At 38.9% G+C, this 21,903-nt stretch overlaps 1 protein-coding gene across 2 annotated transcripts in view; it reads left to right on the top strand.

Annotated features, from left to right (window-relative positions):
- The first annotated feature begins 717 nt into the window (after positions 1-717).
- ift122 (intraflagellar transport 122 homolog (Chlamydomonas)) overlaps positions 718-21,903 on the top strand; it is a 48,715-nt gene continuing 27,529 nt past the window's right edge. For both annotated transcript variants that reach the window (XM_051117756.1, XM_051117755.1), the window contains exons 1-11: positions 718-871; positions 1,185-1,251; positions 3,333-3,417; positions 3,514-3,592; positions 3,812-3,888; positions 5,552-5,618; positions 5,700-5,846; positions 9,882-9,957; positions 15,814-16,005; positions 17,108-17,246; positions 17,512-17,714. In XM_051117756.1, the coding sequence (XP_050973713.1) occupies positions 813-871; positions 1,185-1,251; positions 3,333-3,417; positions 3,514-3,592; positions 3,812-3,888; positions 5,552-5,618; positions 5,700-5,846; positions 9,882-9,957; positions 15,814-16,005; positions 17,108-17,246; positions 17,512-17,714 (1,191 nt within the window). In that variant the 5' untranslated portion in view covers positions 718-812. The remainder of the gene's footprint in view (positions 872-1,184; positions 1,252-3,332; positions 3,418-3,513; positions 3,593-3,811; positions 3,889-5,551; positions 5,619-5,699; positions 5,847-9,881; positions 9,958-15,813; positions 16,006-17,107; positions 17,247-17,511; positions 17,715-21,903) is intronic.

Raw genomic sequence — 21,903 nt, 5'->3', positions numbered from 1 at the left:
TGGATTTGTGAAAGGTGTGGGTCTCCTCCTGAGTACAGCACACAATGATTGGGATAAAAGAAGAAAAAAAGGAAGAAGCAGATGAATCTTTCCATGAATCAAGGCCCAAAGCTCTTGAGAACAGTGTGACTGATCACAGAATGGACTTTGTCCCTGTACGTTTACAGATTAACTCCTTATCAGTGTCCACTCACAACAGAGTCCTGCGCCCCACTGCCAAAACACTCCTTCTCATGTAGGTATAGATGTGTGAGAGATGTGGGAACAGCTGCATGCAATCACACACCGCATCCTCCGTCATTTCAAATCAATTTATGGACTATTTATGTTCCCTTCATCCTATATCATCATCAATGTCATCATTTTATATTTTAATCTTATTTCATCTGGGTGTAAAACACAGTCTCAGTCACTGATGTGTTGAGATGATCTGTTGGTTGACGGTGTGTTTTTGTGTCGGTACATATATGTGCACTGCTCTTTTAGCAAAAATCTACAAATTTTAAAACAAAACAATGCAAAAATTAATTAATTAATTAATTCATTCATTCATTCATTCATTCATTAATAATAATAATAATAATAATAATAATAATAATAATAATAATAATACAATTCAATTAAATAAAAAAACAAGCCACTCTCGGGGTCTTCAGCTGAGAGAAGCCAGTGGTCTAAGATGGAAGGACTTTTATTTTGGCAACCCATCCGCTGGTCTCCATGTTGTGTTTTTTCTGCTCCAGTGTGTATCGCTCTCACTGCATACCTGTTGAATCCATGCGTTTTTCAGGAAAGACCGTCATTTTTCCACAATGAGGGCTGTTCCCACATGGATAGATAAAGTACACGACCGGGATAAGGTTGAGCAGTGGTGAGGCGCTTCTCGGTATTTCAAAACATTAACCGCTGAGCAGTATGGATGTGGTTAGCAACCGTTGCTATGTAAACAATATAAGTATCACTGACCCATCTTGAGAGTTACGAGTGTTTTCTGCGTGTTTCTTTCGCATTTATTTTCGTAACACAACATTTTCAGTCAGAGCTCCTCATAGACGACATTAATATGAGGCATTTGTCTTTTGGCTCAGACTGTGAAGGGATTCTGGGTCTGCAGTGCTCGGTCTCCTCTCATGATCTCATGGTCGTGTTTCATTCACTAATAACCCGCACTGTCTGTCTTTCAGTATCTATGATCTCGCCTTCAGACCGGACGGCTCTCAGCTCATAGTCGCGGCTGGAAATCGAGTTCTGGTAACGGATCTGCATTTTCTCCACACCTCCTCACAGACTACACAGGCTGCGTGCGCCTCCACACTAACTAGTGCGCTGCCTACATGGAGTATTTTTACCTAGCTAAAAAGCATTTTTGAGCAGTGCAGACACATTTATGGGCATCAGAAGAACGAGCCGTGTTTCAGGCATCATACAGTAACAGCAGCATCTCAAGTGTTTGGGCATCATGGGAGTGTTCTGAGTCTTCTGGTGTTTCAGTGATGACTAAAATGTTTATGTAGGGATCACAGTGGTGTTTGAGGACTACAAACATGTGTTCATCTGACACACACTCTGAAGCTCATTTAGACTGAGAGAATGTCTAATAATAATGAATTTAGTCCCATGATGTATAATATAACATCTCACTGTTACCATTGATTTAATAAAGTTCCAAATATAGGTTCGGGAGGAGCCTAATCATTCAGTCCTGTCAATCATCATTACGAGCCTATATAAGCAGCTCTCATTGCACCATCCCAACCTCAGTTCTTCCAGCATCCCTCCACCTCCCCTTCTCCTCCTCTATTTCTGTTATTCTCCCTCTAGGTAATATTGCAATGGGGGGGTTGAACTCGGCACTCAAGCTGAGCATCGGGCGCGAGGCTTTATTAAAGGAGAAGTCCTCTTCAAGAACAATAATTTAGAAATAATTTACTCACCCCCTTGTCATCCAAGATGTTCATGTCTTTCTGTTTTCACTCATATAGAAATAATGGTTTTTGAGGAAAACATTTCAGGATTTTTCTCCATATAATGGACTTCATTGGTGCCCCGATTTTAAACTTCCAAAATGTAGTTTAAATGCAGCTTCAAAGGCTCTAAACAATGATTTTTGTTCAAATCATTTTGAACAAATCTTCAATTGGGAAGAACGTCTCGTCTCAGGGAGTGAAATAAGTAAAATGAACAAAATGATTCGAAAAAAGATTCATTCATTTTGCTGAACGACACTCAAAATAGTCCGAACTTCCCATCACTATTACGAATCACATCTTCAAATCACCACACGTTATGTACTCCGGCTCAAAAAGGTAGAGTATGTGGAAAAACTTCATGTTATTTTCTCCTACAACTTCATCTGACATCGTTGTACCTTTTGGTTTATAAACAGTGTCTGACTTACTTGCACTTTCTTAGTCTTTGCGCGTTCACTTTGAAAACACTGGGTCTGCGTGTCCTTTCGACGTGATTCAGTAGTACGTAGCATTGTGAACGCGCATCCCAGAGCCTGTGCTACACAAGCTTTTGTGCTTAAAAAGTATACAAATTTTTATTTTCTGAAAAAAATGACAGATCGTTTCACTAGATAAGTCCCTTCTGCCTTGGCTGGGATCATTTAGAGCCTTTGAAGCTGCATTTAAACTACATTTTGGAAGTTCAAAATCGGGGCACCACAGTAGTCCATTATATGAAGAAAATCTTGAAATGCTTTCCTCAAAAACCATAATTTCTTCATGACTATAGAAGGAAAGACATGAGCATCTTGGATGACAAGTTGGTGAGTAAATTATTTGTGAATTTTTGTTCTGGAAGTGGACTTCTCCTTGAGGGAAAGCAAGCCAAGTTTGTTTAGCATTGCCCATCAGGACTGAATGGGCGGACGAACTCGTGAAATGAACATGCTCGAACTGTACTGTACCTTTCATTCTTCTGAGACTGTAGGCTTGTCCATTTGGCAAAAATATAAATATTTTTGAATATTTAGTGTATTTTTGAAAATACATTTTAAGAATATAAATATATTTCTAAGCAAATGTATAAAATTCCATATATTTTAGTTCAAGAAAATACAGTCACATCAGGGTTAACTTACAGTTCACTAATTTGGTTACATAAAATCAATAACATGTGAAACAAACTTTTATTTCAACAACATTTCTCATTTTCATTTAATGTGATGTATTAAACACCATTGTAACAAACATGTCTAAAATATCAAATATTCAAAATATTAACAGAAGCTGTAATAATGTCTAAATGATAAAATCAAATATTTCATATTTCAAGAAAACGAAACTGTTTTTAAGCTGTTTTAAATCAATGTGTGTGATGTGTAGGTGTACGACACTGCTGACGGCACGCTGATTCAGCCGCTCAAGGGACACAAAGACACCGTGTATTGTGTGGCTTATGCTAAAGATGGTAAATACGATGATATACCTGTTTGAATCTCTGATTACTGATCAGTAACTATGAATGCATCATCGGTGTCTGCATTTCCTCTCCTCTCTCCTGCAGGAAAACGCTTTGCGTCCGGTTCAGCAGATAAAAGCATCATCATCTGGACCTCCAAACTGGAGGGAATCCTCAAATACACGTGAGCTTCCTGTGTTTACTGGAGTCTGAACTCATCTGTACTGTTTCAAAGCTGCTCTTTTAGTCATTGTGTGAAATGTTACTGAGGTGAATGATTATGAAGTCATTTATTATGCTAGTGTTTCATTTAGTCACGGGCCAAGTCCCATCATGCCGTGCTGCCATCCATCAGCCCAGACTTTACTGACAGCTGCGTTTGTGTGTGTTTTGACTGTTTTAGTCACAATGATTCAATCCAGTGTGTGGCTTACAACCCCGTCACACACCAGCTGGCCTCGTGCTCCTCGGGAGACTTCGGTGAGTGTTCAGTATTCACAAACCAGTTCACTACTGTGCCGTATGAACGACTGCAGAAAAAGAGATGGTGTGGGGCAGGACTCTCCTCCATGAGGAACTGACGGGATGGTAAAAGTCTCTGTATGACTGACAGGTTCTTAATAAGGGTTAAAAATTAGAGGGACTGATGAGAGTAACATTTCTAATAATTATCTTATAATACAGTATTTTCTATATGTTATTAACAGAGGTAAGTGTAATGTTTTAGTATATTTTATTTTTAGTAATATTTTTGTTTAGTAGTGGGTTTCAGAATCTTTCTTATATCTTTAGTGGGAAGGTGGATCGTTTGTTACAGGACTCCTCAAGACTTTCTGCTTTTTTTTTCCTCATAATTTCTGTCTCACTGATACTAAATGTAAATGACATCAATTGCTGCTGTACAAAATGAATAAGACTTTGAAATAATCATGTGACCCATCTAGTGTTCAGCTTCGAAAGCCTACTCTGACTGAAGTCCCGTACACCTGCTTTCATTTCATGTCCTTTGCTCTGTCGCTCTTCTGATGAAGCATCTGATGGTTTGGATCTGCTTCCACTGGATATTAACACATATTTTCTGTGGTCCTTTCACAGCTGATCACTGCTGTTTCCACCTGATCATTCATCTGAAACATATTCATTTCATTTTGCCTACGTCGAGTAACCAGTGAAATACCGGAAGTGGCGCATTCCACAGATGAGAATCCATGAAACACATTATTAGACCGTTTTCCAAGGCTTTATTAAAATGGTCATTGGATGTCCATTTTTCACAAGTTTATATGATTCTTTGAGAAGTCTGTAACATATTTTGGTTAAAATTTCTCAGTGGTAGTGTAAAAAAACACCCCTTTTACCTAGTCAAAATCAGCCCTTTTTAGTTCAAGACATTTTGTTGCATGTTCCTTTAAATGCTAATGAGCTCTGCTCACCCCGCCCCTCTCTACTGTGGGCTGACCAGCCATAATGTTTGCTTTAGCTGCGTTTAGCCATATACCCACTGGATCACGATGATTCACGCAAACATAAACGTATTTACGTAGATGGCCGGGCGCATTTCCTTCAAAAACTAAAGTAACGTTAATCCTCTGCATCTTCAGCGGCTCAGATGTCGGGAGTAAATGACAACTGCTATGATCATTATTACATCCAACAACAGAACACATCAAATCGCTCAGTCTGAGACATTCTTGTCTTCCCCTGCACCGGAGTCAACACAATGGTGATCGGACTGTTCTCAGCTCGCTCAGCTCAGTCAGGGCTGGTCTGAGGCAAGACGGTCATGTCAATCAACTATTGTGGGAGCGGCCTTGGTCTGTGTGACATCACACCGACAAGAAGCTGAGACTGGCCTTATTTGAAAAAGGGGAGATTACTTATAAAGATTTCAAAAAGTACCGCTGGGTGGATTTTTATCATTATAGTGTTTACAAAGCAAACTTGCAAAGACTAACAAAGTGCGAGTAAGTCAAACACTGTTTACAAACAAAAAGCTACAACGATGTCGGACAATTCTGAAGTTGTAGGAGAAAATAAGATGGAGTTTTTCGCCATACTCTACCTTTTTGAGCCGGATTACACAGACAGTGAACTTAGACGTGATTCTGTGATATGTTTGTGATATGTTTGCTGTGGGTCGCAGGTCTGTGGTCTCCAGAGCAGAAGTCTGTCTCCAAACATAAAGTCAGCAGTAAGATCACCTGCTGTGGGTGAGTTTGATGATGTTTATCACAGCGTGCTGTAACGAACAGCTGCGTGATGTCTGATGGTGTGTGACGTGATCTTCTCAGGTGGACTAATGACGGCCAGTACTTGGCTCTGGGAATGATGAACGGAGTGGTGAGCATCAGAAATAAGAATGGAGAGGAGAAGGTGAAGATTGAGCGTCCGGGTGGCTCCTCATCGCCCATCTGGTCCATTGCCTGGAACCCGTCCAAGTAAGTTTTCGTGCTTGACTTAAAATTATAAGTTAACTACAGTTAATTGTAGTTTAGTTAGGTTCAATATTTAAGTTATCCCAATAAATAATTGCAGCAGCATTTGTTAGATTCACATATAATGTACTCACCCCCTTGTCATCCAAGATGTTCATGTCTTTCTTTCTTCAGACATAAAGAAATTATGTTTTTTGAGGAAAACATTTCTGCATTTTTCTCCATATAATGGACTGATATGGTGCCCCGAGTTTGAACTTTCAAAATGGAGTTTAAATGCAGCTTCAAACGATCCCAAATGTGGTTGTAAACAATCCCAGACGAGGAAGAAGGGTCTTATCTAGCAAAACGATTGGTAATTTCATTTTAAAAAATACAATTTAAATACTTTTTAATCTCAAACACTCATCTTGTCTTTCTCTCCCTGAACTCTGTGTATTATGGTTCAAGACAGTTAGGGTATGTCGAAAAACTCCAATCGTATTTTCTCCCTCATCATTTCAAAATCATCCTGCATCGCTGCAGAAGTACCAACACAGTCTTTGCAAAGTGAACATGCAAAGAAGATCAAACACCCTTAACAAAAAAGGTAAAACAGCGATATAGGGCGATTTTGAAGTTGAGGGAGAACATGAGATGGGAGTTTTTTGACATACCCTAAATGTCACAAACCAGAGCGAAAACAGTCCAGGCAGAGCAAAGTCCCTTTAAGGCAAGTCATTTCACTCAGAACGCTGACTGTTTCTATAGCAACCAGGACTTCTAATGGCAGCTGCGGTTATGCGCTGACTTTACTAGTCAACGATTGGCTCTTTCATTAAGAAGGCGTGGCTTCGTGGCCATAATGAGCGTTGCATCTTTTCCCATTCAAAACTATAGTTACAAAACTATAGTAACAAGTCTTGGGTATTCTATAGTCTTTGAGGAACTTTTGGAAGTTCAAAATTGGGGTACCATATCGGTCCATTATATGGACCGATATGCTGAAATATTTTCCTCAAAAAACACAATTTCTTTACCACTGAAGCAAGAAAGACATGAACGTCTTGGATGACAAGAGAGTGAGTACATTATATGTGAATCTTTGTTTTGGAAGTGGACTTCTCCTTTAATATTACATTGTATTTGTATATATATTCTGTTTTCATTTAAATTTTTGGTTAAGGTTTAATTGCTTTCTGTCTGACCTGAGATGAACCAAATAAAGGGGAAAAAAAACTGGTTAAGGTTTTAGTTATTTTGTTGTGTGTTTTTGTCATTTTTATTAGTTTTAATATTAGTTTTAATGTTTTTTTATTTATTTATTTATTTTTATTTTAGTTTTAGTTATTTTAGTACATCAATCTAAACTAACTAAAATGAGAAGTGTTGCATTGGCTGAAATAAGTTTTTCTCTCAAGCTGCTGAGAGAATGAGTGATCAGTTTGCACATCAGACACAAGGGGGATCTGTTGCACTAGTCATTCTGTTCATCTAAATACGATCACACTCAGACTGTCTCTGATCTGTGCTGTTTGCATCACTGGCGCTTTCATTGCTCAAACTCCTGATAATGTGTTCAAGTCAGTCTAGCAATGCAGTAAAATCTCTCTGAACTCCTCAGTCCTCACTGCTGGTCCTGGAGAGCCTCTTTCCTGCAGAACCTGTGTCTGAATATTTCTGCTTCCACACTATCTAAAACACTTCTTTATTCACACTTTTTTTATTTTCAGTACTTTGCTTCAGAATGTCAGTTCATTAGTCCCTATATACCAAATGATGTGTGATATCTAGTTAACATAACTTACACTGGAACGTGTTCTTCGTCAGTGTGTGATTTCAGGGCATGTGAGTTCATGATGAATGCTGGGATGTGTTTACCCTAAGTTACTGCAGCTCTAGTAGAGAGCAGTGAGCTCCAGCATTGGTGAGAGCTGCAGCACACAGGCGTGTGGAACTGATGAGCTGCTTCAGCTGTGTTTGATTAGAGTTGGATCTGAACGGAGCAGCACTGGACGTCCTGATGTCAGAGTCTAGTTCTTACATCAGAGCAGCACACTGAGACTCTACCCAAATATTGCCCTACAGACGCAGTGTTGTAGTGCTGTAATCAGAGGAGTGCAGGAACAGCAGTGTGTCACCTCAGTGTCACATCACATTTAAAAAAAGAAAAAACAGTGTATACATGCTTTTTGTCACCCATTCACAGTCTAGAGCTGTCAGAGTGTGAATTCACACCTGCTGCCATTTGATAAAAATGGATATAAAAAGTAAAGCTCAGTTACAGGTGCAATAAATGTGTAAAGCAGGCAGTTCCCATCTCCTTTTGAAATAATTAGCACGTTCATAGTCACATGCAGTGATTTATATACACATACTTACAGGTATGTTTATATCAGTGTGTCTTTGAAAAGCAACTCATTGCATTCTGGGTTTGGATGTGTGAACCTTCTCCTCAGACAACAAGAAAAGCTCTGGCTGATCTCAGTTCAGTTTCTTGAGGTGTTCAGCTGTACTGCTTTTAGCTCCCGAGATCAGTGTAACAGAGTTCCTGTGGGTCCATAAAAAGTCTTAAATTGTACAAGAAAGTATTTTTTAATTATGATTAAGAGGTCTTAAATTTTAGGCACGGGAAGACCAGAATTGCGATACATCTAAGTGTGATGATTAAACTCCAAAAGGCTATAATTTTATTAAATAAACATGAGCCCTGAACCTTCAAAGTCTGCTGCTGAGCTGCTTTGTGTACTGCTGTTACTGGGGAAACACATGTCTGCCATTCTGAATGCGCCATCTGCTGGCAGAGATTGAATGTGCATTTTCAATAAGCCTGTTGTTTTGAGTAGGGTACTCTTACAATACAGGAGGCTGTAGTTTCAGGACCGCATTTCTAGGACCCTGTAAGATACAGGAAATACTATATGTAGTTGTTTAAATGTATACACTTAATTATTGTCCTAACTAACTCCTAACCCTAAACTTACCCCTGAGTAACCCTCTTGAAATATTTAACCTAATTTATTTCAGTATATTCTAGACTTCAGTTCATTAGCTGCAGTGCTTCTTGTCTGGTGTGTGACTCACTTAACAAAGTGCAGTAAACAGTAAAACAGTTGCTGTACAAATTAGTGTGTTTATAAGTACTTTAATACATTTAAAACAATTTGAATACAATACTAATTTACAACATCCAGCAGCACAATGAACTGTTTTGGATAAACAGCTAAATAGGCTAAATGGAGATTGCTGACACCCCCTCGAAAAATTCAAGTTTATGCCAGCTTTTACACTGAAAATAAGATGGAAAGATTAAAAAATGAATAGTTTCCATGGATCTAGTCTTTGCGTCTGTTTGATGTTTCTTTGTTGGAATAAAATTGCTAGATGGCACTCTCCCAAAAAACAGCGTCCTAGAAATGTGGTCCTTGAACTGCAGTTTCCGGTATTGCAGGAACACAGTACTGGGGTTGTTTTTGTTCAGACCAAAACGAAAAGCGAACGATGTTTTCTGCAAACATGCAGAGCTGTAAATGTGAACTGGTGGATCATTAGAAGATAATTCATCATAAAATTATCAAGAAGAATTATCATCATAGAATTATTAAGAAGATAATTCATCATAAAAATCTTTCAACATTAATTAAAATGTTCTTTTAATTAATATAATCACTGCTAATAATTGTTTAAATTAATATAAGTAATATTTTTGACTCATCTATTTTCCTAAAAATTGGTACTTTAAAGTAATGAGAAGTGTATCATTTTATAAAACTCTTTGTTTTTGTGAAAAACTGAACTGTAAATCAGTTTTTACAGGAGTTTACAGTCATTTTACAGTTTTATATTTAACCATAGACATTGCCCTGCCCTCCTCATATGGTATTCATTTTATTTGTGCAGTTCTTAAAAAGTCTAACATTTGAGCTTAAAAATCTTGCAGCAACCCTGTGTATGTGATGATGATGATGAAGATGATGGAGCTTGAGCATCAGTCCAGTGCAGATGATCTCAGATGAGACGTGTCATACTGAGCTCAGTGTGTGTGTGTGTGTGTTTCAGGGATGAACACAATGATATCTTGGCAGTAGCTGATTGGGGACAGAGGCTGTCGTTCTACCAGCTCAGTGGGAAACAGGTTAGTTTCTGGAATGTTTTTATTATGCTGTGACAATACAAATGATACAATACAAAAAAGAGATTTAGTGTTGAAATTCTCACTAATCAGTGAGCTGAACACCAACACTTATAGGTCCATTTGTTTGTTAGTATTTTGATGTTGTCTATTGTCTGTTATTTTCAAAGTTCAGTCAAACCTGTGCTAAACCTCATTCTCAAAACAGCACTGAATAATCTGTCTGTTCATCTGTTTTCATCCTCTATACTGCCTGACAAGTGCAAGTTGAGATGCGTAATGCTCAGTAGGTGTTGATAATATGCTCATGAGCTCATGGTTGAGATGTCATGATAAATTCAGAATTTTGTAAGTGGTCTAAGTTACATGTTTACATATTCATTGATTTGCATATGAATTGATTTAATGTGACCAGAATTTTGAACATGAGATGTGACTTGCTGAACAACAAGATATGTGACCCTGGACCACAAAACCAGTCATAAGGGTCGATTTTTCGATATTGAACTTTATACATCATCTGAAAGCTGAATAAACAAGCTTTCCATTGATGTATGGTTTGTTAGGATATGACATTATTTAGTCGAGATAAAACTATTTGAATATATGGAATCTAAAGGTGCAAAAAAATCAAAATATAGAGAAAACCACCTTTAAATTCATCCAAATGAAGCTCTTACTAATGCATATTACTAACCAAAAATTAAGTTTTGCTATATTTATAGCAGGAATTTTACAAAATATCTTCATTGAACATGATCTTTACTTAATTTCCTAATGATTTTTAGCATAAAAGAAAAATAATTAATAAATAATTTTGACCCATACAATGTATTTTTGGCTATTGCTACAAATATACCCCAGCGACTTAAGCATGGTTTTGTGGTCCAGGGTCACATATATGGAATTGTTTTACAAAACTAACCTGTGTGGAGTTAAAAGTGGAGAAAACTGCTACAAACAGGAATCTGAGGCTGGACTTGAGCTGAAGTTTAATTTGACATTTGGTTTCAAACAGTAAACCTGGTAAATTACCATAAATGACCAGTTTGACTTTCCTGCAGTAGCAGAACTGTAAATGTATGCAGGGCAGATTCTGTCTCTCAGCACTAGTTGAGGAAAAAAAGGTTTGTCAGGCATACCAACTAGTTAGTGACCTGATGCTGACTAATGTGCACATAGCTGAAGCTGATTGATTTGGTCTTGATTTGGAGCGAGGTAACGTGAGAAGAAGCTGGTCTGTCTCAAATCTGTCCAGTGGCTGTCAGTTAAAGCAACTGCAGTTCCATTTCCCACCACAGGTTTACACTGGGATATGGTGTGGCGCTGTTGAGCTGCGGAGGCTCAGGAACCCTCTGCTCCACTTACTATCATGACGCATGATACTGCCATATTAATATTTCCTGCTCACTTTACAACTTGAAAATAGAAAATCTGAAAGATATTTGTTGCACAATGCAGAAAACATTCAGGATGTATTATTGGATCAGATCGATAGAGGTCTTTCTAGTTAATGAATGTTTTGGCGGGGCTCTGATGATACTGATAAGCTGCAAAATATTCATCCTCTAGGCAGACCTCTGTATAAACCAAATCAATGAGACAGGACCATGAGCAGATCTCAGGAACCATCTACACCATCGTATTGGCACGATACGCATGATCAGCCGACAGACTATCCATCACATCTATAACTCAACACGTCTGCTCTACATAGTGCATTAATCTCTCATTTCACATGAGCAACAATATTTTCCATATGTTCTCTGTAAATACATGGAGCTGAGAGAAAGTGATCATGTTTTATAGAAGACGTCATCTGAGCGCAGGCCTGCTGGAAAACATTATGATTACAGCTACGCGCACACACACACACACATACACACACACACGGGTCCTGCCTCAGGTGAGCATGGGAAGTGTAGTAATTAAGGGAAAATATGCAGCACTCGTTATGCAGCTGTAATGCCGTCGCCTCCAGTGCTGTCTGAACAAACACTCGACATGCGGCCTTCATTACTCTGCTATTCATAGAGCTCGTAAAACGGCTGCTGTCCAGAATGCTGCAGCTATTACAGGGACAAGCATGGAGTCTCATTGATGAGGGGATGTTCATTCAGACGTATGCACAGTAAAGCAACCAATGTGGCGTGGTTTTGGCCAAATACTGCAGCAGATGTAATGTGAGAGATGAAACAGGAGACAGACATGCATTCACAGCAAATAAAAAAAAGATGCCTGTCCTTTTGCTTTGTCTCATTCTACCTCAGCTTCATATATGCGGCCACAAAAAATATGTGTAAAGTTCGGTGATGTTTTACTGATGCAATCTAATGTGTTTCAGTAGGATGACTAGTGAGTGCTCTCGCTTAATTTTATCCAGAAGGAATTAAATGAATGACGTTACGTACTAGAATGAAGCCAACTGGTTCAAAAACACATTTGCGTTTCTTCTTTTAGCAGATGCTTTTATCCAGAGTGATCTTCAGCTGCTCTGCTGGCGAACTCATAAACCTGTAGTGGAGGCAAAAGTGTTTATTGGGAGTGAAGGGGCAGATGAACATCACTCTTGAATGTGTGTTTGCAATGAGCATATGTGTTCATCAGACCAGCAACAGCAGCATTTCGGTTTCACACACAGCCATTGGCCTTTGGCTGCTTTGCAAAACGCCGCCTCAGGTGAAAGTGCGTGAGCGTTGAGCCCTCAGATAGCATTGCATAAGAAACCATCATGTTGCTGTGTTAAAGGGGTCCTATTATGCTCTTTAACAGAGTCTTGATTTTGTTTTGGGGGTGTACTAGAACATGCTTTCATGGTTGGTGGTTCGAAAAACGCATTATTTTTAACATAATTTACATTATTACAATACATTTCTCCCAGCCTGGCACAAATAGCTCGATTAGATCCGGGTTCCACCTTCCCGAAAAACAAAATGTGCTGTGATTGGTTAGCTGTCCCACTGCGTTGTGATTGGCGAACAGCTTAGACAGTGTTTAAGTACTGCGGCGCCCCTTGACAAAGAAGCAAGTTCCGTCGACAGCTGTTACCGAAAGCTAGATTAAAGTGATACTTACGTTTTAAATATGGAAACGCATTGACCGGAGCCTTGTGAGGCAAATTTTAATATAACTCCGATTGCATTCGTCTGAAAGAAGGAAGTCATATACACCTAGGATGCATGGAGGGTGAGTGACATAATACACTACAGTAGTGTTGGGTCCTATCATCAGCCTGCGAGATCACCAATACATGATATTATTGTGCTAATGTATTTAATTATTTACATACTTAGTTTCATTGCCCGAAACCAGCTCCAGCATAAGGCTAAAAGCAGCCTAACATTATTAAAGAACATCGTCACTGGTAACCTAACATTATCTACACTGTATGATGAATAAATCACTTACCACACACTGCACACGTCTGCGGTGCGTTACAGCTCTGAAGCGGCCACTCTAGTGAATGCTTGTGTTTATACCCGCCTCGCTGCGGTTTGTTGAAGCAGGTCGCTGCATCGTTAGGGTAATCCCCCGCCTCATCCCTACAAGCCCCCCTAACCCCCCCCAACAATTAGAATTTCTGTGGGCGGGATTTCATTTAATATTCTAATGGATTTGTGACATCGTTGCATTCGGAAAACAAACGTTGTAGTCCAAAGGAGCCGTTCGTTGTAGTTCTTAAAAAGGGATTTTTTAAAAACAAAATATCTCCTTTTGGAGTGGTCTTTGAAATTTGTAACTTGGTAGATCTTTTTTATGCATAAAGATAAACACCACATGCTGACTAAAGTTCAAAGAGTGAAAAAGCATAATAGGACCCCTTTAAATATAGCAACATGGGCTCAAGGAGTACTTCAGAAAACTGCTGTCAGCTAACAGTCTGCTACTGCATCAATAAATGCAACTTGAATCTCTGTTACTTAAGGAGAAAGCCATACGACTGTTTAACGCATAGCAAAGATGGACGACATGTCTCCATCTTCTTCTATTATAGAAAAGTGAAGTCGAAACATCCGAGTATGGCTGTTGGCATTTGTGAAAATTATATAATTTGGAGCCAGAGCCTGTGCTATAGTGATTCATTTGGAGAGTGAGTCTGTGCAGTAGTGATTCGTTTAGAGCTTGAGTCTGCACTGTAGTGATTCGTTTGAAGCCGTAGTGGTCATGAGGTGGAGACCCAATCACAAGCTCACAATCATGAAACCACACCTTGTTTTTTTTACAGAATCAATTAACCAACTAAAAGCAAATTTAATAGAAAAATGAACACTTGAACATACATCAGTGCGATTTAAAAACTACCTAAAATGATGGAAACCATCTGTAGGAAAAATTTATTTGAAGTGTAATTTGATTATTTAGTTTGGTTCACGTCCCATGGGCTAGTTGCAGATCTCCATCATCTTGGATTTCCGGTCTAGCGAGTGTATGCATAGACACTTCTGGTTTTACTAAACACCAGTGCAGAGTGCTGGAGAAGTCCAAAGATTACCTTCTATGTACATTTAGGATTTATAATGTTATGTAAAATGCAACTAAGGTCTACATTACTATTATTACTATACTGTTTATGTTAATTGAGCCAGAGGCATTTGAAACGTAATTATGTTTGGAAATGACAATAATCCGTACTGTTGACTCGAACTCATGGTGCGTTCACATACATACACAATGTTTATATGGAGAGAATGGGGTTTATGACCTGTACTGCAGCCAGACACCAGGTGGTGATTGAAATGTTTTGGCATCACGTTTCAGATGGTGCGCGGCACGCTTGGTTCTGTGCAGTGATGCTGAGGGGTTCTCTCGGCCAGAGCTCATCTCAGATGTGCAAAACGCAGTAGAATTGTGTGCTGTGCTCAGATGAGTTTACTGGGAAAAATGGACGTCGAGTTCTCAGTCCCAAAGACCTAAGGGACCATCCAGACTTTCATCAGCACCAGATTCTGAATCAAATGTCTGTCATGATATGCGGGTGCAGCAGAGCAAACGGCATGGTTGACTGGCATGTGTGTGCAGGTACCATTGACATGGAGGCATATATTGTGATTGTACAGACATATACTGCCATCATGGTAATGTCTTTCATAGGAAGTCCATGGTTGTTAGGTCAAGACAATGCCAGGTCTCATTCTGCATGTGCTACAACAGCGTTGGAAAACTTTTCTTAGTACTTTTGTCAGTTAAATAAAGGTTAAAGAGAATTAACAAATCACAGATTCTTGATTTTATTGCATTTTTAAAACATCCCAACTTTTTCTGATTTGGGGATGTAGTACATTCTCCCAGTATTGTGGACAATAGTCTGTGTGTGGAGACTCACACTCGCTCTGATACAACCAAACACTGAAAACATCTCATTACATCTCAGAGCCATTTATTACCAAACATATATGATCAGGCCCAAATACAAGATTCAAGACCCAGAGTTCCCATACTTCTTGATACTAAGGCTTAAGGTTTAGTTTGACGTTATGCTGAATGGCATCTGTAGACAGAGTTTTGAAGATCTGCGTCAGAGGTGGAGTGCTGTTTCACTTGTCAGAGCCACAGCATAAAGCTGAATGCACATCATTTTTATGTGATCTCACATAATTTAGACTATAACAGGACTTCAGCTGCTGTCACAGAACTCCTTCATCAAAATAATTGTTTATTTTAAATATCTGGCCATTTATTTTACTAATGACCACAGAAGGTTTGCACAGCATTTAAGAATTGCTGTTAGAGGATACGGTTTAATGCCAGTGAGTAGTGCAGCATGTTATGGTGATGCATTTAAGAAACCGGTGAAAGTAGTACAATAGCCACAGTATATTTCCCATGCTGAATCGAGAGGGGTGGTGTTGTCTTCTGCAGATTGGGAAGGACCGGCAGCTGAACTTTGACCCGTGCTGTGTCAGCTTCTTCTCTAAGGGCGAGTACATTGTGATGGGTGGCTCGGACAAACAGGCCTCGCTCTACACTAAAGACGGCGTTCGGCTCGGCACTATCGGCGAACAGAGCTCCTGGGTTTGGACCTGCCGAGTCAAGCCAGACTCCAACTATGTGGTGCGAGATCTCTTGATTTATCCATGCTTTAGTCATTCATAAGGGTAGTGAGATGTGCTAGAGTCAGTGAATCCAGGATTCAGGGTTTCTCTCCATATAGTGGACTTCTATGGTGCCCCAATTTTGAACTTCCAAAACGCAGTTTAAATACGGCTTCAAAGGACTCTTAAACAATCCCAGCTGAGGAAGAAGGGTCTTATCTAAAACAAAACGACATTTAAAAAAATAAAAATTACTCCTTTACCTTAAATGCTTGTCTTTTCTAGTTCTGCCATGCACATGGGTACTCTGTGTAATCCGGGTCAATACAGTTACAATCTCATTTTCACCTCCAGCTTTAAAATTGTCCTACATCACTGCAGAAGTATCAGTACAGAAGTGTTTACAAAGTGAACATACAAAGAAGATCAAAGAGTTTTTCAACATATCCTAACTGTACTGACCCAGATTACACAGAGTATGCATGCAGTATATAAATTTTATTATTTTATTTTTTTTTAGAAAATGACTGATCGTTTCGCTAGATAAGACCCTTCTTCCTAGGCTGGGATCGTTTTGAGCCTTTACAGTGATGAGAATGAGATTTTGGTCATTACAGTAAGGAGAATTGGGGGATTTTTAAACGAAAGAAACAATGTCACAATTCAAAACCCCTAATGCTCGTAAATAGACTATAATTTTTCCATGCAAACGATAATTTCATCTTTGACTGTGGAGTAAAATATGTTTGTGAGATTCACCTGCTGCTTTAGTTGAATGATGAACGCTGTTTTCATCTCTCAACTCTATTTAAAGCTGTTGTTTATTAATAGTAAGACAGATTAACAGTGTCAAATCTTACAGTGCATATCTAATCAGAGCAGAGATGTGTGAGACTGAGTTAATTACTTATGTGAAAATTACAGCTCATATTGGGGTATAAATCACAGCTCTGTTTTTCTCTCAAACAGTGTTATAAAAGCATAACATTAGAACATCATTATGAAAAGGGAGAGTAATAATACCGTATATCTGTACTTCACCCTTGATATGCATCTTTAATTTGAACACTTTGATGGATATTTGCAATGGTTGAGCGTCATGCTCTTGTCGTGATGTGCAGGTTTTAGGGTGTCAGGACGGCACCATCGCCTTCTTCCAGCTGATCTTCAGCACAGTTCACGGATTATATAAGGACCGCTACGCCTACAGAGACAGTATGACCGACGTCATCGTTCAGCACCTCATCACTGAGCAAAAAGGTAACGTGAAAATATCCGTACACTACTGTGACTTTCCTCATGTTGACACACACAATTTCAAATACAGCATAACTGCATAAACTCGTTTTATTATTCTTTGGTGTCCTCGCGGCACCTCGGCATCCCTGGACCCAAATGTGTAAACCTCAGATACTGTATATATGGTCACAGGCCCAGAATTCCTAGCGATAGTCTTGAATGTGGCCCATGTGTGTCTTTGTCTGAATGTTCTTTTTTTTTTTTTTTTCTCAACTTTCCCTCCTAGTACGGATCAAATGCCGTGAGTTGGTGAAGAAGATCGCCATCTACCGCAGCAGACTGGCCATTCAGCTTCCTGAGAAGATCCTGATCTACGAGCTGCACTCTGACGACTCCTCCGACATGCATTACCGTGTCAAAGAGAAGATCTGCAAGCGCTTTGAGTGCAACCTGCTCGTAGTCTGCTCACAGCACATCATTCTGTGTCAGGTACTAGAACATAACGCTACATCAGCATCCAGATGTATGTCCAGATCATGCCACGTCTTTAAATCAATGAGTGAAGAATGTAGATCTTTACGTGAATGCTCCATAATAATCTTTATTAAACCGTAGTGTGATATGGCCACAGCCATATCACTCTAGAGCCCAAAACTGGTTGCCCACTGAAGCTAAGCAGGGCTGAGCCCGGTCAGTACCTGGATGGGAGACCTCCTGGGAAAACTAGGTTGCTGTTGGAAGTGGTGTTGGTGAGGCCAGCAGGGGGTGCTCACCCTGTGGTCTACGTGGGTCCTAATGCCCCAATATAGTGACGGGGAAAAAAAGCACTGCCCTTCGTTGAACCGAGGTCCTGACTCCTGGTCTGTGGTCATTAAAAATCTCATGGCACTTCTCGTAGGGGGGTATCCCCAGTGTCCTGGACAAATTCTGTCCTCTGGCCGTTGTCAGTCATGGCCTAATAATCCCCATTCACTGAATTGGCTCTATCACTCTATCACTCTGTAAGAGAATCTCAGATGTTTCTGTGTGTTCTGGTTTGATCCAGCAGTACTGTTTTGTAATGTGGAATTTCTGCTATGACACTGACATCACAAGACTTTGATGTCTTAAATTCATGATCAGTATCCCATGAATGATTCCACTAGACTGCACGCCTTTTTATGTAAGACACACAACAGCATAGAGCTTATTTGTCATTGTTAATATGGCATAATAATTTTCATGATTCTGCCACAGACGTGTGGGGGTTCAGCCCATGCCTGATTCTGACAACAAATCCTACCGCTGTTTATGACTACTTCATACTTTAAATAATATGTCATTATTTTTAGCACATTACAGTGATGACCACGGGAGCTTTTGCACTACAGTTATGTGACCGAATGAAAGTGTCAGAATGGAAAACATCTCAGTGCTTCTAAGAATAGGCTTTATTCAGATCCATACTGTGTGTGTGTGTACCGGGTGTGTGTGTGTGTATGATCTCATATGAAAGACGCGCGGTCACGCAGTGTTATCTAAAGCATGATCAAACACTGAGCTGGACGATGACTGAGAGTCTGTGTTTTGTGGTCGGGTCAGATGTTGACCCATCTCTTGTGATATGAAGCAGCTCATTCAAACTCCACACTCCAAAAATACACACAGAAAGCGTTTTGTCTAGGCAAGCTGGTCAAAGTGGCTTTTGTCTGTTTGGATGTTGCAATGCATATTTTTTTTCCATGTATATGGTTATTTATTGTCTGATGCTTTTATCCAAAGTGATTCCCTGAAGAGAACTAAAGTTAAAGAAACAGCTGAAATATGGAGTGAATTTTGTGCCAATATTCCTCAAACAAATCCAGCATTTTGCAAATAAACACAATCTGCTTTGCAAAGAAAAACTCAACTTTCAAACAAACAGTGATTTGCAAATACAAAACTCTATCTGAGAGGAAATGCAGAGGTATGGACAAATATATGTATTGTGTGTTAAAACTGTGAGACTCAGTTGCAGTTTTATGAGGAAGCTTGATTTTCTCACAAATGCGTGCAGGCAGATTTTCTCACAAATGCAATTGAACAACCTCCTTTCCCAAAACAGCAGATGGCACTGTCGGTCAATTTACACTAGTCTCCTAGAACCCGAAACACCCATTTAACTTTTCAGGGAATACAGCGGACCAACATGAGTGGGACACAGGTGAGTTTCTGTCTTGTTATGTCCAAGATGAACCATTGAAGATTGAACCGTTTTCACAAAGTGACGCTATTCTACAGTGTCAGTGAAATTCACAATAAGTGCTGTAAAGTTGTTAACATGATTGATTAGTTAAAATCAGTAGTGATATGGCTAAACATTTAACTATGCAGTCTTTCCCTATAAAAAGTGATTCATTCTCTGTACTTCTTATCTTCTGTTGGATCGTGGGATATAGAATATATACATATGTTGATACAATTGTTGAACATTCAAAACAACGCAGGAGTATAATAACAATATATCATGTCACAATATATTGTAATACTAAAATGCGGATATATTGTGGAGAGCGTCAACTGTGTACCAACAATAAAAGCGTTTTATATGCTATATATGTTAAGACATAGCCTACAGTGGAGAGAAATATAGTATAAAATATAAGTATAAAACTACACATAGACAACCTAGTAGGCTAATCTAATTATACAAATAGGCTACTATAATCAAACTAGTTTAAGTTCAGGTGAGCTTTATTGTGATTCAGCTATGTAAATGTACTGAAATATAATCTACATTAATATTCCTTATGAAAATTAACCATGGTTTTACTAAACACATACCATGGTATTTGTAGTAAAGCTGCCATTATAGAAATGGTAACCTGCAAAAAAAAAAAAAACATGGTTACCACACTAGAGCCAAACCAACTTTAATTTTCAGAAGGGATATCATAGTTTATCATTATATTTATGTTTACATATAGCATAGTTTATATACACGCCTTGTACAACATTTAAAAACTAAAAGTGGCCTGTAAGGAGATATTTCATATTTCAACCAATAGTTTAATCTGAATACAGATTTTATTCTGACAATAGCCTGTTTGGAAAAATCTATCTAAAAATATGTAGCTTTTTATATATATCCGAGCAACATTTTAACTCACGAAGTTAAGAATCAAAGGCTACTGTCAAGAATTATATTAGTGGCTCTTCAAAATGCAAACGTCAAATGATCATCATCTGAGTCACTCCGAAAAGATTCTTTGCTGTCCAGAGTGTGTTTTCACCCGTGTAGGCATTTTAGTGTTACAGTGCATTGTGATGATATATTATGATACCCCTGCGTTGTTTTAAATGTTGAACAACTGTATCAACATATGTATATATTCTATATCCCGCGATCCAACAGAGGATATGGAGAATGGATATTTTATAGGATTATAGGATTTTATAGGGAAAGACATCCTAGTTACATGTTTAGCCATGTCTCTACTGATTTTTTGAAATAATCGATTATGTTAACAACTTTACAGCGCTTACTGTGAATTTCACTGACATTGTAGAATAGGGTCACTTTGTGAAAACATCTAAATGGTTAATTATAGACAAAGTAAGACAGAAACCCACCTGTTCCCCACTCATGTTGGTCCGCTGTATTTCCTGAAGAGGTAAACGGGTGTTTCGGGTCTCGGGAGACTAGTGTAAATGGACCGACAGTGCCATCTGCTGTTTTTTTGGAAAAGGAAGTTGCCCAATTGCATTTGTGAGAAAATCTGCCTGCATGCATTTGTGAGAAAATCAAGCCAAGTTTCCTCATAAAAGGGCAACGAAGTCTCACAGTTGTAACACACAGTACATATATTTGTCCATACCACTGCATTTTCTCTCAAACAGAGTTTTGTATTTGCGAATCACTTTGCGTTTGTTTGAAAGTCACATTTTTCTTTGCAAAGCAGATTGTGTTTATTTGCAAAACGCTGGATTAGTTTGATGAATACTGGCATAAAATTCACTCCATTCTGAAAATGTATTTCCTCATTCTTCATTCATTTTCTCATCCTCCTGTCATGATAAACACAGTCTTTAAAGAAAGCCAAGTCATGGAATCCCCGATGTCAGCCCCGCTGCAGTTGGAGCGGTTAGCCTAACCCAGGCCTGGTTGTACAAGGGTACTAGACGGTGCTAAATACCCTTTAACGAAAGCAAAAACAATTGAAGATCTTGCAAACTATCCAACGTGTTTTTGCAGCATTGAACAATGTAGCCAATCACAGACATCTGTTGATTTCTTGAACGTAATGGCCAATCAGAAACATTTTAGTTTGTCAGAATTCACTCACCTCTGAAAGGGCCAGATCGGATTTTAAGTGCAGTTTTGCGCGCTTGTGAATCATCTCATGACTGACGAAGTGCAGACGCGATGTGTAATTTAGAGAGCTTCACTGATTATAAGGGAACTTTGTAAGATCGTGATGAACAAAGATGAGTGACACTTTGTAGTAGTGCTAAAGGAATTGGCTTTCTATACTGGCTATAATCTATGGAAGCCCGTTTCCGCCACTGAATAAAAAAGGAAATTGTGACTTTTTATCTCATAATTCTAACTTTTTTTCTCAGAATTATGAGATACGAACTTGCAATTGTGAGTTATAAAGTCCAGTCCTTATCACAGAATTGCAATTTTTGAATTGCAGTTTATATCACACAATTCTGA

The sequence above is a fragment of the Labeo rohita genome, chromosome 8, assembly GCF_022985175.1.
Source record: "Labeo rohita strain BAU-BD-2019 chromosome 8, IGBB_LRoh.1.0, whole genome shotgun sequence".
In the NCBI taxonomy this organism is placed as follows: Eukaryota; Metazoa; Chordata; class Actinopteri; order Cypriniformes; family Cyprinidae; genus Labeo; species Labeo rohita.
This window is presented reverse-complemented; position numbering and strand designations above follow the sequence as displayed.